This window comes from Hemiscyllium ocellatum, chromosome 2 (assembly GCF_020745735.1).
Source record: "Hemiscyllium ocellatum isolate sHemOce1 chromosome 2, sHemOce1.pat.X.cur, whole genome shotgun sequence".
In the NCBI taxonomy this organism is placed as follows: Eukaryota; Metazoa; Chordata; class Chondrichthyes; order Orectolobiformes; family Hemiscylliidae; genus Hemiscyllium; species Hemiscyllium ocellatum.
Window position 1 is genome coordinate 5,857,830 of NC_083402.1, and position 17,627 is coordinate 5,875,456.

The 17,627-nt window shown below is 43.4% G+C and overlaps 1 protein-coding gene across 1 annotated transcript in view; it reads left to right on the plus strand.

Moving 5' to 3' along the window:
- Positions 1-17,627, plus strand: part of rictora (RPTOR independent companion of MTOR, complex 2 a) — a 212,927-nt gene that overhangs the window by 74,781 nt on the left and 120,519 nt on the right. The window contains exon 6 of the mRNA XM_060834273.1: positions 13,968-14,031. Within this exon, the coding sequence (XP_060690256.1) occupies positions 13,968-14,031 (64 nt within the window). The remainder of the gene's footprint in view (positions 1-13,967; positions 14,032-17,627) is intronic.

The following is a 17,627-nucleotide window of genomic DNA, read 5'->3' on the forward strand; positions in this document are numbered from 1 at the left end:
AAACATGAACTTAATTTTAATGTTTATTGATCTTCCAACCTCTATCACACTTGGCCAGAATGGTAAGCAATTCTTGAAAGAGGCTGCTTGGCTAGTGTTTACAATAACATGGCAGGACTTTCCCTCCATCTGTTTAATTTGTATCATTGTATAGCAAACTTTTTATTAATCGGCACCAATGGGACCAGGCATGTGCTGGTTGAGCAAATATTCTAACTGATCAAGAGGTCAATGTAAAAACATACACTAAGTGATAGAAGTGTAATGCAACGGGTGTACACATCACTGTTAGACTTCATTTACAGCATAAGTCATTTAAGTAATAAAGTGTCTTAAATAAAACTTCGCAGAGAGCCTTCTCACTCACGTCTTCAACTGACTACTCGGACATCGCAAGATTGTGATAATAAACGTCCAGTATTTGAAGTATATAATTTTTGCCAGTTTGAAAGTGCCGGTCATAAGGTACTGGTTAAAACAATGTTTGCTGTATATATTATTTAGGGGAAATTAATTTGTGTAGCACCAGGCAACATCAAATCCCCAGATACCCACAGTACAACCAACAGTGATAACATTAGGGAAACCTGCACAAGTTGCATCTGGTACTGCAGCATGGTCCTCGACCATTAAAATGTTTCTTTCAAAGGATGTGGATTTTGCTGAAAAGACCAGCATTTATTACCCTCCCAAATTACCCTTATGGCATTGAGGAAGAGATTCTAGGAGTTTGACACCCATGATGCTGAAAAAATGGTTATATAGTTTCAGGTTCTGGATGCAACTCTGCTCGCTGAGCTAGAAGGTTTATTTTCAGATCTTTCGTCACCATACTAGGTAACATAGTCAGTGAGCCTCTGGTGAAGCACTGGTGGTATGGCCTGCTTTATTTTGTGTTTAGGTTTCCTTGGGTTGGTGATGTCAGTTGCTGAAAACCTAAACGCAAAGAAAAAGTGGGCCATACCACTAGTACTTCACCAGAGGCTCACTGACAATGTTACCTAGTATGATGTTACCTTGTATGGTGACGAAACATCTGAAAACAAATTTTCCAGCTCAGCGAGTAAATTTACATCCAGTTTCAAAGCAGGATTGGAGTGAAAGGCTTATTTTAAGAAGCAGGAGCTTTAGAAGGGATTTGAAGGGGGGAAATAAAGTCTCACCCAGTAGGTGATGGGGTATCTGGGATTCACTGTCGAGAACGGTAGAAAAGGTGTGAACCTCGACATTTAAGTAGTACTGTATTTAGATGAGCAATTGAAATGCCATAGGATATAAGACCAGGCCCAAGGTCTGGATAAAATGATTAAAATAGATAGTGCTAGATGACCGGTGCAGACACAATGAGTCAAACAGTCTCCTTCCAGACTGTAAAAACTTTGTGACTCTGAAATTTGCAGATGTTGATGGTTCTATGCATCATCTGCCCCTGTCCTTCCAGCTGGTAGAGGTTGCGGGTTTGGAATGTGGTATCAAAGCAACCTTGGTGAGTTATTGCAGATCCTCTTCTAGCTAGTGCACATTGCTGCCACTGTGAATTAGTGGTGGACAGCTTTGAACATTGAAGGTGATGGACAGGCTGCCATCCAGCGGACTGCTTTGTCTTGGATGGTATTGACCACCTTGAGTATTATTGCAGCTGCACCACCCAAACCATTATTCCATCACCTTTTGTCTTGATATCACTTGCACCTTGTAGATTATGGATTGACTTTGTGGGGGTCAGGAAGTAAATTACTTGCTGCTAAATTCCTGTTCCTGATTGGTTCTTGTAGCCAGACTTTGATGGTGTGGAATTTAGCAATGGTGATACTATTGAATACCAAGATGAGGATGGGCATTGCCTGACATTTCTGTGGCATGTGTATTATTTGCCACTTATTAGCCCAGGTCTGAATATTATCCAGGTCTTGTTTCATTTGAACATACACTACTTCAGTGCCCTGAATTGCAAATGGTGCTGAATGTTGTGCAATTATCATTGAACATCATTGATTTGTGATGGAGTGAAGGTCTTTGAGGAAGCATCTGAAGATCATTGGGCATGGGATAGTTCCCTAAGGAACTTGCGAGGTCTTTTGGCACAGTGGTAAAGTCTGTAGCTCTCAGCCAGGAGGCCAAGTTTCAAGTCCCACCTGCTCCACAGGTGCGTCATAACATTCCTGAACAGGTTGATTGCAGGACTTCCTCAAGGGAAGTATTTTTAGAGGTGTCTTGGTACTGAAATAACTGAACTCCTGCAATCACACCATTTTATTTACTAGATATGGGACTCTAAATAGCAGAGAAGTTCTGCCCTGATTCCCACGGACTCCAGTTTGTTTAGGTCTTTTTAATGTTACTATCTAACCAAATGTGACCTTGATGTCAAGGACAATCATACTTAACTCCCCTCTGGAGTTCAACTCTTTCATCAATGTTTAGAAGATGATTGTATTCGGTTCATAAGCTGTGATGTCCTGGTGAAATGCAGAATGAGCATCAATGAGTAGTTTGTTGCTGAATAAGTGCTACTTGATACCAGTGCTGACAACACCATCCATCACTTGGCTTATGGTTGAGAGTCAACTCATGGGGCAGTTGGATTTATCCATTGTTGGTGCACAGGATATACCTGTGTAATTTTCCACGTTGCTATGGAGATGGCACTGTTGTCGCTTTACAAGAATAACTTGGCTAGTCCTGCAGCCTGTGTTTTCAGTGCTACTGCCAGAGTGTTTCAGAGCCCAAAGCTTTTGCAGTATTCAGAGCCTTCAAATGTTTTTTTAATATCTGTGGACAGGATAGAATTGACTGTGGACTGGCATTTGCAATTGATGAATTATCTACTTGGCACTTGTAGCTGCAAATGCTCCAGCCTTACCTTTTGACCTGACCTACTGGGCTCTCCCATCATTGAAGTTGGGAGTCTCCTGTTATTTAATTGCCAACCACCATTTGTGACTGGATATGGCAGGACTGAGAAGATGAGATCCGATAGTTTTTCTTTGTGGGATTGCTTAGTTTGGACTCTTGCATGCTGCTTGTGTTTGGGCCCAAGCAGACCTGCGTATTAACTTCAGGCTGATGCCTAATTTTTAGTTGTGCCTGATACTTTTCTGGCATGCCATCTTGCATTCTTCATTGAAAGACTCCCCTGGTTGGAATGTAACAGTAGAGTGGACATATCCCATAGGCTTACCATTTGTGGCTGAATACGTTTCTGCTGACAGCTCTCAGCACCTCAAGAAGCTCAATCTGAGTTGAGATCTGTTTGCACTGCCATAATGTTATACAACACACTGAAGGGTATCTTCAATGTGAAGTTGGTACTTTGTCTCGAGATGGTCAGTCCTACTAATACTGTCATGGATAAATGTATTCGTGACAGGGAGATTGGTGAGGACGAGGCCAAGTATTTTTTTTTCCCCCTATGGTTGGTTTCTTTACCATCTACCATCTATGTCCTTTAGAAATCTCCAGCCTAATTTTTTTTCTTTATTCTGTAACAGGATTGGGGCTCGCTGGCTAGGCAGCATTTATTGCCCATCCCTAATTGCCCAGAGGGAATTTGAGTCAACCACCTTGTTGTGGGTCTGGAGTCACATGTAGGGTAGGCTAGGTTAGGTAAGGATGGCAGACTTCCTTCCCTAAAGGAAGTTAGTGAACCAGGTGGGTTTTTCTGACAGTTGGCAATGGATTTATAGAATTCATTAGATCCTTAATTTCAGATACTTATTGAATTCAAATTCCACCATCTGCTGTAGTGGGATTCGAACCCGGCTCCCTGCAACATTACCTGGGTCTCTAGATTAACAATCCAGTGATAATACCACTAGGCCATAGCCTCCCCTATGACTGCGCCACATTTGATGATGCATATTGAAGTTTGCCACTACCGTAGGAAAAGCTCATCTACTGTTGGAGTCATACTGAGCATAAGAAACCAGTTAGCTCTCCCCCAGGGCATCAGTCCAGGAAGAGTTCAAAGGATAGTTCCTAGCCCCAACCAGTTTCAACTTCAGTTATCTTTACATCATGATAAGATCAGAATATAAAAATTAGGTGCGGGAGTGGGCAATTCTGCCCCATAAGCTTGCTCCTACCATTCAGTACAATTATAGCTGATCTCATGTTGGCTTCACTTCACTTTTCTGCTCTTTCTCTGTAACCCTTCAACCCGTTACTTAACGAAAAACCTGAATATCTCCTCCTCAAATTTCGTCAATGGTAGATGCTGAAGCATTGTCTGGATTAGGGAATTCCACTGATTCACAACCCTTTGAGAGAAGTAATTTCTCCTCATCTCTTGTAAATCTCCCATCCTTTATCCTAACACTGACCCTTGTTCGAGATCGTCCCACATGAGGAAACACCCTCTCTTTCTGCTTGATCAATCCTCTTTAGCATTTTATTTACCTCAATTAGATCTCTTCCCATTCTTCTAAACTCCAGGTCTAAATTGTTCAACTCTGTTCATAAGACAGACCCCTCATCTCTGGAATCAATCTAGTGAATCTCTTCTGAACTGCCTCCAATATGACTACGTCCCTCCTTCAAGTAAGGGGACCAAAACTGTACACAGAATGAAGCACTGGTGATGTAGCCCGCTTTTCTATTTATATGTTTGGGTTGGTGATGTCATTTCTTGTGGTGATGGCATTTCCTGTTTTTTTCGGAGTGGTAAATGGGATCCAAGTCAATGTATTTGTTGGTAGAATTCCGGTTGGAATGCCATGCTTCTAGGACTACTCATGCGTATCTGTGTTCGGCTTGTCTTAGGGTGGATGTGTTGTCCCAGTCAAAGTGGTCTCCTCCTTCATCTGTATGTAAGGATACTAGTGAGAGAGGATCACGTCGTTTTCTGCTTATTAATGTTCATGTATCCTGGTGGCTAGTTTTCTGCCTGGTTGTCCAATGTAGTGTTTGTTACAGGCAGAAAACTAGCCACCAGGATACATGAACATCAACTAGCCACAAAAAGATGTGACCCACTCTCACTAGTATCCTTACATAAGAATGAGGAAGGACACCACTTTGGGACAGCACATCCAGCCTAAGACAAGCTAAACAGAGATATGCATGAGAATTCCTAGCAGCATGGCATTCCAACCAGAACTCTATCAATAAGCACATTGACTTGGATCCCATTTACCACCCCTGAGAAAAAGAACAGGAAATAACATCACAATAGAAAATGACATCACAAATCCAAGGAAACTCAAACATAGAAAGCGGGCTATACCACCAATGCTTCATTCGGAGGCTCACTGATGATGTTACCTAGTATGGTGACGAAACATCTGAAAACAAATCTTCTTACTCAGCGAGCAAACCAACATCCAGAACCTCAACCTGAGCTACAAATCTTCTCAATCCTCGCACAGAGGATTTGTGTACAGGAAGAGCAGGAATGTCTTGCTGCAAATATACAAGGCCTTGAGTATCATGCATAGTTTGGTCTCCTATCTGAAGAAAGATGTCCTCGCTATCTATGGAGGAAATGTACACTGATTCCTGGGATGGCAGGACTGATATCTGAAGTGAACCTAAATATTTACTGGAGGTTAGAAGAATGAAGGACAATTTCATAGAAAGCTATGAAATTCTAATAGACTAGACTAGGTAAATGTATAAAAAGATGTCAGTGGCCAGGCAATCTAGAACCATGGGTCACAGTTTAAAGATACAGGGTAAGCCATTTATAAATGAGATGAGGAGAAACATCACCCAGGGAATGATGAGCTTTGGAATTCTTGCCACAGGATTGAGTGCAAAACATTGAATGTTTTTAAGAAGGAGTTAGACCTAGTTCTTGGGGCTAAAACAATCAAAGGTATAGAGGAGAAAGCAGGAGCAGGGTACTGAAATAAATATCGAATGACGGAGCAGCCTTGAAGGGTTGGATGTCCTACTCTTATTTCCTATATTTTACATGCAACAAGATCCTGATGATAATGTTTTAACTGATAAATGGCACATAATATCTGTGCAGTGGTCATCTTCAATAAGAGGGAATATGACCATTATTTCTTGAAATTCAAAGGCATATCCATCACTGAATCCCATAATATCAACATTTCTGAGGATTATCATTGCAGAGAAATTGAATTGGACCAAACTTAGAAATGCTGAGGTTCTAAGAGTAGATCAGAGGCTGAGAATTCTGTGGTGAATAATTAAACTCTTGTCTCCTTAAAATTTTCAAGACACAAGGAGCATCATGGCAAACTCTCGACTTGGCTGGATGAGAGTAGCTTCAACAATACATGAAGCTCAATACCAAGCAGCTCATTTTAATCACATTCTATCCATCACTTTAACACTCAATCTGTTCACTAGTACACAGTGGGATTGTATAATGAGATGCACAGTTGCAAATCGCCAAGCTCCTCAAAAGCTCCGTCCAAACCTGTAATCTTCAGCAATAAAAGAAGCAGGCATATGCAAACACCACCACTTGCAAGTTCTCCAAGTCTCACAGCATTGTGACTTGGAACGACATCAACATTCCTGCACTGTCACTGATTCAAAATCTTGGGACTACCCTCCTGTAACAGCACAGTGGGTGTCCTGAAACCAGGCAGTCTACAATGTGTCAAGAAGTTGCTTGTTACCAGCTTCTCAAGGATAGTTAGGATTAAAAAGCAAACGCTCCTCCTGCCAACAATACTATCATGGTTTATCAGTATCTTTCAGGGAATGAAATCTGTGATCTTTACCCGGTCTGGATGGCTCCAGACCCATAGCAATGTTGACTGTAAACTCTCCTTGAAAATAGCTAGAGAGCCAATTAATTTAAAGGCTTTTGGGGTTGGCAACAAATTCTGGTCTGTCAAACGATGCCCCTATCCTATGAAAGAATTAGGATAAAAATCGTAGCAGAATAGTTCCTTAAAATAAACTCATTTTGATTGATGCACACGCAGCCTCTGCTTCTTAATTTTGTTTTATGTTTGTTACTGCTTTCTGAGCCTTTTGTTAGAACGTTTCCTGTTAATTTCAGGCCAGATTTGGGGAAGGACAGAGACTGCATTTCTGTCATGCCATTTTAGGACTGATTTACATGTACCTGTGGTATGACGACAATGTCACTGGGCTAGTAATTCAGAACTGAGGTTCTGAGGAAGGGTTACTGAACCTGAAACATTAATTCTGATTTCTCTCTACAGATGCTGCCAGACCTGTTGAACTTTTCTTAACACTCTGTTTTTGTTAGTAATTCAGAACCACAGGTTAATGCTCTGGAGCCATGGATTTGGATCTTACCATAGATGAAATTTGAATTTAATAAAAATTTGGATTAGAAAGCCATATTGATGACAGATGTTGATTGAACCTACATTGTTCACTAATTTTCTTTAAGTCGGAAATCTGCCATCCTTAGCAGATCTGGCTAACACATGACTACAGAGCCACACCAATGTGGTTAACTCTGAACTCGCTTCTGGGACATGAAGGATGGCCTGGCCAGCAATACCCATATGCCATGAAGAAAAAAAAGAGTCAGGTCTAAATCATTATTAGCTAGCGTTATTAGATTCCCTATAGTGTGGAAACAGGCCCTTTGGCCCAAGAAATGCACACTGACCCTCCAAAGAGAAACCCACTGAGACTCATTTCCCTACATTAACCCTCTTTACTCAGAGAGTAGTAAAGGTATGGTCTTTACTCAGAGTAGTAGAGTAGTAAGAGTATGGAATGCTTTGCCTGCAATGGTAGTAGATTCACCAAGGTTAAGTGCATTTAAGTCGTCATTGGACAGGCATATGGACTTATATGGAATAGTGTAGGTAGGATGGGCTTCAGATTAGTATGACAGGTTGGTGCAACATCGCGGACCGAAGGGCCTGTACTGCGCTGTTATGTTCTCTGTTCTAATGCACCAACTCTGTATGGCCAACTCACCTGACCTACACATCTTCCAGAATGTGGGAGGAAACCAGAGCACCCCGAAGAAGCCCACACAGACACTGGGTGAACGTGCAAACTCCATACAGACAGCCGCCCAAGGCGGGAATCAAACCCAGGTCCCTGGTGCTGTGAGGCAGTAGTGCTAGCCACTGAACCACCATGCCGCCCTAAATCTGTCTGATTGATATTTAAATAGCAGTCATTCCCTGGTACAATCTGAATAGAGTAGGAATAAAAGATTGAGGTGGGTGAAGAGAAACCCGTGTGCAATAATTGATGAAGGCAGATTGCCAATAATGTGAGAAATACTTTCAAATCAAAGATTAAGGAATCTCACACAAATGGATGGTAATTTCAAGGTGCGAACTTGATCTGGAGTCACATAGAACATTACAACACAGTACAGGCACATCTGCCCTCTATGTTGCACCGCCCTGTGAAACCGATCTAAAGCCCATCTATCCTACACTATTCCATTCTGTCCGAATGTTTATCCAATGACCATCTAAATGCCCGTAAAGTTGGCAAGTCTACAACTGTTGTAGGCAGTATGTTCCATGCTCCTCGTACTCAGTAAAGAATCTAACTCTGACATCTGTCCTGTATCTATCATCCCTCAATTTGAAGCTATGCCCCCTTGTGCTAGCCGTCACCATCTTAGGAAAAAGGCTCTCATTGTCCACCCGATCAACTCCTCTCATTATCTTATGTCTCAATTAAGTCACTTCTCGTCCTTCTCTCTAACAAAAACAGCTTCAAGTCCCTCAATCTTTCCTCGTAAGACTTTCCATCCATACCAGGCAGCATCCGAGTAAATCCCCTCAACCCTTTCCAAAGCTTCCACATTCTTCCTATAATGTGGTGACCAGAACTGCATGCAATACTCCAAGTGCGGCTGCACCAAAGTCTTGTACAGCTGCAGTATGACCTCAAAGTTCCGAAACTTGATCGCTCTACTAATAAAAGCTAACACACCGTATGCATTCTTAACAGCCCTCTCAACCTGGGTGGCAACTTTGAGGGATCTATGTAGATGGATACCGAGATCTCTCTGATCGTCTGCACTACCTATAATCTTACCATTCGCTCGGTACTCTGCATTTCTGTTACTCCTTCCAACATGAATCATCTCATACTTTTCTGCATTAAACTCCATTTGCCACCTCTCAGCCCAGCTCCCCAGCTTATCTATGTCCCTCTGTAATTTGCAACTTAGTCACTCTCCACAACAGTACCACCTTTAGTGTCGCCCGCAAATTTACTAATCCATCTTTCTACACCCTCATCCAGGCCACTTTTAAAAATGATGAACAGCAGTGGACCCAAAACAGACTCTTACAGTTATCCACTAGTCATGTAGTAGATCAGTCCAGTTCTACACCAACCTAGTAATAGAGTGAATATTACTGAGTGAGACACATATCAACCTAGTAATTAAGTGACAGAGCACTGCAAGAATCATCCTTTCAATGTAGTAAAATAGTGATAGATTACTGTGAGGGGCACTACCGCACTATGGTAATATAGTCCACACTGAGCAGGAGAGGACACAGGACGGCTGAGCAAGTGAGGCAATATATTTGGGCGGTTGCTTTACTTGAAGCACTACTTTAGCAGTGTCTCCCCCACATCCTCCTCCTCTGAAGAAACAAAGAAGTTTCTGTGCTGCAGATTAGTTAGGTTACTAGTTTATTTTTTAGTAGTCTCTTTGAGAATTTAGAATAGTGGGAATGGATGTTAGGGGGTTTGAATACTCCTATCGAATGTGGGAGGTAAGGGTTACCACTAGTGTCCCCACTGACTTCCTCTGTATGAAGTCCACCCAACTCCAGCTCCTTGGAAACTGCGTTAAGGAACTGGAGCTGGATGAACTTCTGATCATTTGGGAGGCTGAGGGGGTAATTAAGAGGAGTTGCAGGGAAGTAGTCATACCTCAGCTACAGGAAAAGGGTAGATGGGTTAGAGTCAGGGAATGGAAAAGGAACCAGCAGACAGTGCAGGAATCCCCTATGGCTGTTCCACTCAATAACCAGTATACCGTTTTGGGTACTGTTGGGGGGGTCGACTTACTCGGGATAAGCCATGGGGTGCAGTTCTCTGGTACAGAATCTGACCCTGTTACTCCGAAGGGAAGTGGAGTAGAGAGCAGAGCATTAGTCACTGGGGGATTCCATAGGTTCTGTGGCCAAGAGAGGGACTCAAACAGGTGTGTTACCTCCCAGGTGCCAGGGTCCATGTTATCTCTGATTGTTTTTTTGTGATCTTTATGTGGGGGGTTAGCAGCCCCAAGTCCTGGTCCCCATAGGCACTAACAACATTAGTAGGAAAAGGAGTGGGGATGTAAGGTACAAACTTAGGGAGCTTGAGTGGAAGTTTTGAGCTAGAACAAAAAGCTATTGTCTCTGGTTTGTTACCCGTGTCACATGTTAGCGAGGTGAGGAACACTGAAAGAGAGGAGTTGAACACACAGCTACAGGAATGGTGCAGGAGGGAGGATTCTGGGTACCTGGATGATTGGGGCTCATTCTGGGGTAAGTGGGACCTCCACAAATAGGATGGTCTACACCTGAACCAGAGAGGTATCAATACCCTGGGGAAAAATTTGATAATGCTCTTCAGGAGGATTTAAACTAATTCAGCAGGGGGATGGGAATCTGAATTCTAGATCCAGTGTCCAGGAGTAGTGAGGTCATAAATAAGGTTTCAAGGTTGCAAGAATGTACCAGCAGGCAGGAAAGTGGTTTGAAGTGTGTCTGCTTCAATGCCAAGAGCATCCAGAATAAGGTGGGTGAACTCGCAGCATGGGTTAGTACCTGGGACTGGGATGTTGTGCCCGTTTCAGAGACATGGATAGAGTAGGGACAGGGATGGTTGTTGTAAGTTCCAGGGTTTAGATGTTTCAGTAAGAACATGGAAGGTGGTTGAAAAGGGGAGAGCTGTGGCAATGTCAGTATTACGGTGGCAGAAAGGATGTTCGATGAAGACTTATCTACTGAAGTAGTATGGGCTGAGGTTAGAAACAGGGAAGGAGAGGTCACCCTGTTGGGAGTTTTCTGTAGGCCTCTGAATAGTTTCAGAGATGTAGAGGATAGGATAGCAACGATGATTCTTGATAGGAATGAGAGTGACAGGGTACTTGATATGGCGTCTTTAACTTTCCAAATATTGAATGGAAACACTATAGTTCGAGTACTTTAGATGGGTCAGTTTTTGTCCAATGTGTTCGGAAGGGTTTCCTGACACAGTACACAGACAGGCCAATAAGAAGCGAGGTCACATTGGATTTGGTACTGGGTAATGAACCTGGCCAGGTGTTAGATTTGGAGGTAGGTGAGCACTTTGGTGATCATGACCACAATTCAGTTTTGTTTACTTTAGTGATGGAAAGGTATAGGTATAAACTGCAGGGCAAGAGTTATAGCTGGGAGAAAGGCAATTACGATGTGATTAGGCAAGATTTAGGATACATAGGATGGGGAAGATCACAATTGTAATGTGGAGCTTGTTCAAGGAACGCTTACTGCACGTCCTTGGTAAGTATGTGCCTGTCAGGCAGGGAGGAGGTAGTTTAGCGAGGGAGCCTTAATTTAGTAAAGAAGTCTCTCCCTCTTGACAAGAGCTTCAAGGGGCTCATGTAAAGATGAGACGTGAAGACTCGGGGTGCTTGAGAGTTCCAAGTTACTCAGGAAGGACCTAAGGGGAGAGCAAAGAAGAGTCAGGAGGGCACTTGAGAAGTCTTTGGCAGGTAGGATCAAGGAAAACCCTAAAGCTTTCTATAGGTATGTTAGGAATAAAAGAATGACTAGAGTAAGATTAGGGCCAGTTAAGGACAGGAATGGGAAGTTGTGTATGGACTCCGAAGGAGAGGTGCGAAATGAGTATTTTTCATCGGTATTCCCTCAGGAAAAAGATAATGTTTTTAAGTTAGATAGATTACTTACAGTGTGGAAACAGGCCCTTCGGCCCAACAAGTCCACACTGACCCACCAAAGCACAACCCACCCAGACCCATTCCCCTACATTTACCCCTTCATCTAACTCTACGGGCAATTTAGCATGGCCAATTCACTTAACCTGCGCATTTTTAGACTGTGGGAGGAAACCAGAGCACCCGGAGGAAACCCACGCAGACACGGGGAGAATGTGCAAACTCCACACAGTCAGTCGCCTGAGGTGGGAATTGAACCTGGGTCTCTGGCGCTGTGAGGCAGCAGTGCTAACAACCGTGCCACCCACGAATGTTGAGGAGAATACTGAGATACAGGCTATTCAACTAGATTGGATGAGGTTCATAAGGATGAAGTGTTAGCAATTCTGGAAGGTTTGAAAGTAGATAAATTCCCTAGACCAGATGGGATTTATCCTAGATTTGTCTGGAAAGCCAGGGAAGAGATGCAGAGCCTTTGGCTTTGATCTTTCTGTCATCATTGTCTACAGGAATAGTGCTAGAAGACTGGAGAATAGCAAATGTTGTCCCTTTGTTCAAGGAGAGTAGAGAAATCCCTGGTAATGTCCAGTGAGCCTTACAGAGGCTATTTATAATCGTCTCAAAAGGAATAATTTGATTAGGGATAGTCAACACGGTTTTGTGAAGAGTAAGTGTGTGTCTCAAACCTTAGAGTTCTTTGAGAAGGTGACCAAACAAGGTTGATGTGGTGTATATGGATATCATTATCGCATTTGATAAGGTTCCCCACTGTAGGCTATTGCACAAAATATGAAGGCATGGGATTGAGGGTGATTTTGTAGTTTGGATCAGAAATTAGTCAGTTGTAAGAAGACAGAGGGTGGGAAATGATGGGAAGTGTTCATCCTTCAGTTCAAGGATCTATTGGTGTACCACAAGGATCTGTTTTGGAGCAACTGCTGTTTGTCATTTTTACAAATGATCTGGATGAGGGCGTAGAAGAATGGATTAATAAATTTGCAATGTCACTCTGAGATCAGTGGAGTTGGGGATAGTGCTGACGAATGTTCTAAGTTACAAAGAGACGTAGACAAGCTGCAGAGCTGGGCTGAGAGGTGGCAAATTGAGTTTAATGCAGAAAAGTGAGAGGTGATTCACTAATGGTAAGATTCTTTCTAATGTAAAAAGTGAGGTCTGCAGATGCTGGAGATCACAGTTGAAAATGTGTTGCTGGTTAAAGCACAGCAGGTCAGGCAGCATCCAAGGAACAGGAAATTCGACGTTTCGGGCATAAGCCCTTCATCAGGAATGGCTTATGCCCGAAACGTCGAATTTCCTATTCCTTGGATGCTGCCTGACCTGCTGTGCTTTAACCAGCAACACATTTACTTCTTGCTAATGTAGATGAGCAGAGAGAACTTGGTGTCCATGTACATAGATCCCTCAAAGTTGCCACTCAGGTTGATAGGGTTTTTAAGAAGGCGTACGGTGTGTTAGGTTTGATTGATAGAAGGATTGTGTTTCAGAGCCATGAGGTCATGCAGCTGTACAAAACTCTGGTGCAGCCACACTTGGAGAATCACGCACAGTTCTGATCACTGCATTACAGGAAGAATGCGGAAACGTTGGAAAGGGTGCAGAGGAGATTTACCAGGATGTTGCCTGGTATGGAAGGATGGTCTTATGAGCAAAGGCTGAGGGACTTGAGGCTGTATCTGTTAGAAGAAGGCAGAGAGGTGACTTAGTAGAGACATGCAAGATGATCAGAAGATTAGATAGGATGGACAGTGAGAGCCTTTTTCTTAGGATGATGATGGCTAGCACTAGGGGACATAGCTTTAAATTGCAGGGTGATAGACAAATGGCAGATATTGGAGGTAGGTTCTTTCCTCAGTAGTAGAGGAGTGGAATGCCCTGCCTGGAACAATAGTAGACTCTCCAATTTTAATGGTCTTTGGACAAATATGTGGATGAAAATGGAATAGTGTAGGTTCGAATTGGTTTCACAGGTCGGTGCAACTTCAAGGTTCTATGTTCACATGACAGGTTATTGTGTGAGTCATCACCTCCATGCAGTAATACAATGATAGCTCACTGTGTGAGTCATCACCCCAGTGAGGCAATGCAGGAACATGAATGAACAGTCTTTATGATCTTCTTTCTCCAGGTGTATAGACATACAACAGAGTAACGAAGTGGAGCGAACCCAAGCACTTCGATTAGTTCGAAAGGTAAATATACTCTCTGATGTTGCTACTTCATCGCTGAATTTACAAGCATTATACTGTGAGGTATTTCTTTACATCAAGCTAGATGTGGCATGATATGAATAACAGACAATGTCAGTAGTGAAATCTGTGACTGTCCCTTCTAAGTGCTGATGTTTCCTCCTCCTCCGTCAATCTTGGCTCAAGAGAAGATAGCTGCATAGACAAGGGTGAATGGATTTAGTCTCTAAGACACCCTTTGGATTTTTTTCATAATTAACTTATTAGCCTCTGAGTTCAGATACCAAGCTAGATATTGTAGTGTACCTCTAATGTGTGCTATACCTCCTGTACAGTACCTGCCCTGAGATTGTTGGAAGGTACAGTCTGGCGGGAGCTTTATTCTGTATCTAAACCTGTGCTGTACACGTCCTCTGAGTATTTGATGAGAGCAGTGTAGAGGATGTGGCTTTAGTCTGTATCTACCTGTGCTATTTGTTTTATTATCCGTGATTGACATCGTGATTAGCCTTTGATTAAAAACATTCCTCTACTTATAACTTGTGATCCTAAGGCCTCCGCCCTTCACAACAGTGAACAATTTAATTTGAATAGCTTCCAAATGCCAATCCCTGTTATTCGTTGCTGAAAATCTCAAAGAAAAATTGGGATGCCTATGAGCATTTGTCAGATCTGGAATGCCTTTTAGCAGAAGAACGTAGGAAATAGTAGGAACAGAAGTAGACCATTTGGCCCCTTGGAACTGCTCCACCATTCAAAAAGGATCATGGTTGATGTGTTCGTAGTTCAAATTCCACATTCTCATCTGGCCCTAATAACTTATGTTTCCTTGCCTAACAAAAATCTATGCTGAAAATGTGTTGCTGGAAAAACGCAGCAGGTCAGGCAGCATCCAAGGAGCAGGAGAGTCGACGTTTCAGGCATGAGCCCTTCTTCAGGAATGAGGAAGGTGTGCCAAGCAGGCTAAGATAAAAGGTAGGGAGGAGGGACTTGGGGGAGGGGCGTTGGAAATGCAATAGGTGGAAGGAGGTCAAGGTGAGGGTGATAGGCTGGAGTGGGGTGGGGGCGGAGAGGTCAGGAAGAAGATTGCAGGTTAGGAAGGTGGTGTTGAGTTCGAGGGTTGGGACTGAGACAAGGTGGGGGGAGGGGAAATGAGGAAACTGGAGAAATCTGAGTTCATCCCTTGTGATTGGAGGGTTCCTAGGCGGAAGATGAGGCGCTCTTCCTCCAACCGTCGTGTTGCTATGGTCTGACGATGGAGGAGTCCAAGGACCTGCATGTACTTAGTGGAGTGGGAGGGGGAGTTGAAGTGTTGAGCCACGGGGTGGTTGGGTTGGTTGGTCCGGGTGTCCCAAAGGTGTTCTCTGAAACGTTCTGCAAGTAGGCGGCCTGTCTCCCCAATATAGAGGAGGCCACATCGGGTGCAGCGGATGCAGTAAATGATGTGTGTGGAGGTGCAGGTGAATTTGTGGCAGATATGGAAGGATCCCTTGGGGCCTTGGAGGGAAGTAAGGGTGGAGGTGTGGGCGCAAGTTTTGCATTTCTTGCAGTTGCAGGGGAAGGTACCAGGAGTGGAGATTGGGTTGGTGGGGGGTGTGGACCTGACGAGGGAGTCACACAGGCAGTGGTCTTTTTGGAACGTTGACCAGGTCGCCACCAGGACAGAACCCCACTGGTTCTCACCTACCACCCCACCAATCTCCATATACATTGTATCATCCGTCGTCATTTCCGCCACCTCCAAACGGACCCCACCACCAGAGATATATTTCCCTCCCCTCCCCTATCAGCATTCCGAAAAGACCACTCCCTCCGTGACTCCCTCATCAGGTCCACACTCCCCATCATCTACCTTTTATCTTAGCCTGCTTGGCACACCTCCCTCATTCCTGAAGAAGAGATCATGCCCGAAACGTCGATTCTCCTCCTTGGATGCTGCCTGACCTGCTGCGCTTTTCTAACAACACATTTTCAGCTCTGATCTCCAGCATCTGCACTCCTCACTTTCTCCTAACAAGAATCTATCTACATTTGCCTTATAAAAATATTTAATGACCCTGCTTACGCCACCATCTTAGACAGAGAATTTCAATCTGTCAATCTTCTGAGAAAAATCCATGTCTGTCCAAAACATGACCTGTAACTTAAACAGTGCCTTCCAGTTCTGGACTGATCCATAAGCTGAACCATCATTTGCGTGATTTGGAGATGCCAGTGTTGAACTGGGGTGTACGAAGTTAAAAATCTCACAACACCAGGTTATAGGCCAACAGGTTTAATTGGAAGCACACTAGCTTTCAGTGTGTCGCTCCTTCATCAGGTGGTTGTGGAGGACACAATGCCTTACAATTGTGTCCTCAACCACCTGATGGAGGAGCAGCACTCCGAAAGCTAGTGTGCTTCCAATTAAACCTGTTGGACTATAACCTGGTGTAGTGTGATTTTCAACATGGTATGCACGTCCTCCTTGCTGAAATCATTCAGGATCTTGTATATTTTAGGCCAATCACTTCTCACTCTTCTAACCTCCAATGGAAATGAGCCCAGACTCTGCAATCCATCCTCATGAGTCAACTAACTCACTCTTGGTATCAAACCGGTAATCCTCCTTTGAACCGCCTCCAATGCAGTTACATCCTTAAATAAGGGGACCAAAGTTGCACACAATATTGAGAGTAATGGTGTCTCCAATATAACTGAAGTGTAACATTCTTACTATTATATCCAGTTCCTGTCATAGTAAGGGATAGCACCCCATTAGCAGGAGAATAGAAATCATCAAAGTGGTTTTTACTCCTGCCTATTTTAGTTAAGAGCTAACATTGTATCCAGCAGGTTGGAGACAGGAGATAAGAGAGTAGAATTTTTCTGTTTTGGCCAAGTATAATAGGAAAGAATTTCCCATTTTTGGTGAGTGGATGGACAGTTGAGTATGTGATTAAAATGCAGAGATCGATGTTGTAGTTATGATATTCCTCCCATGGGGCTTGATGTTCTTTTCACATGTATCCCTTCAATAGTTCTATCAACTACCCTAGAGATTTCGGATTGTTTTCTTTTACAGGGGTGTTTTCAGAGATAGCTCTGACCACTCTATCTCCCAATCCCCACTATAATCGGAGGTTAGCCATTGGCCCATACAACTCTTTGCTCATATCAAAATAGTGTTTTGAATTTGATCTTCTCTTTCTAATCATGTATGTTAAATAAAGATAGAATGTTCCCTTTCTTTCCCAACCCCTCCCCCAACCCGGTGATCAAATGATTCCTATTCTTGAACTAGCTAGTTGTTACTCTGAGGCTCAATCTTTTATCCATTTATGCAGCCTGCATGGCTAATTCTTGTCCAGTACCTGCAATTTCAGTTGACCACCAGCCAATATGACTGTCTCCCCATCAATCCCCTGAACTTCCAGGTACTTTGCCCTGCAATCGGGAAAGATGCAAAACCTGCCAATACACTGCCCTCCTTACCTCCATCCAGGGCCCCAAACAGTCCTCCAGGTGAGACAGAAGATCACCTGCCTCTCCTCCAACCTAGTTTACTGCATCGGGTGCTCCTGATGTGGTCATCTCTACATCGGGGAGACCAAACGTAA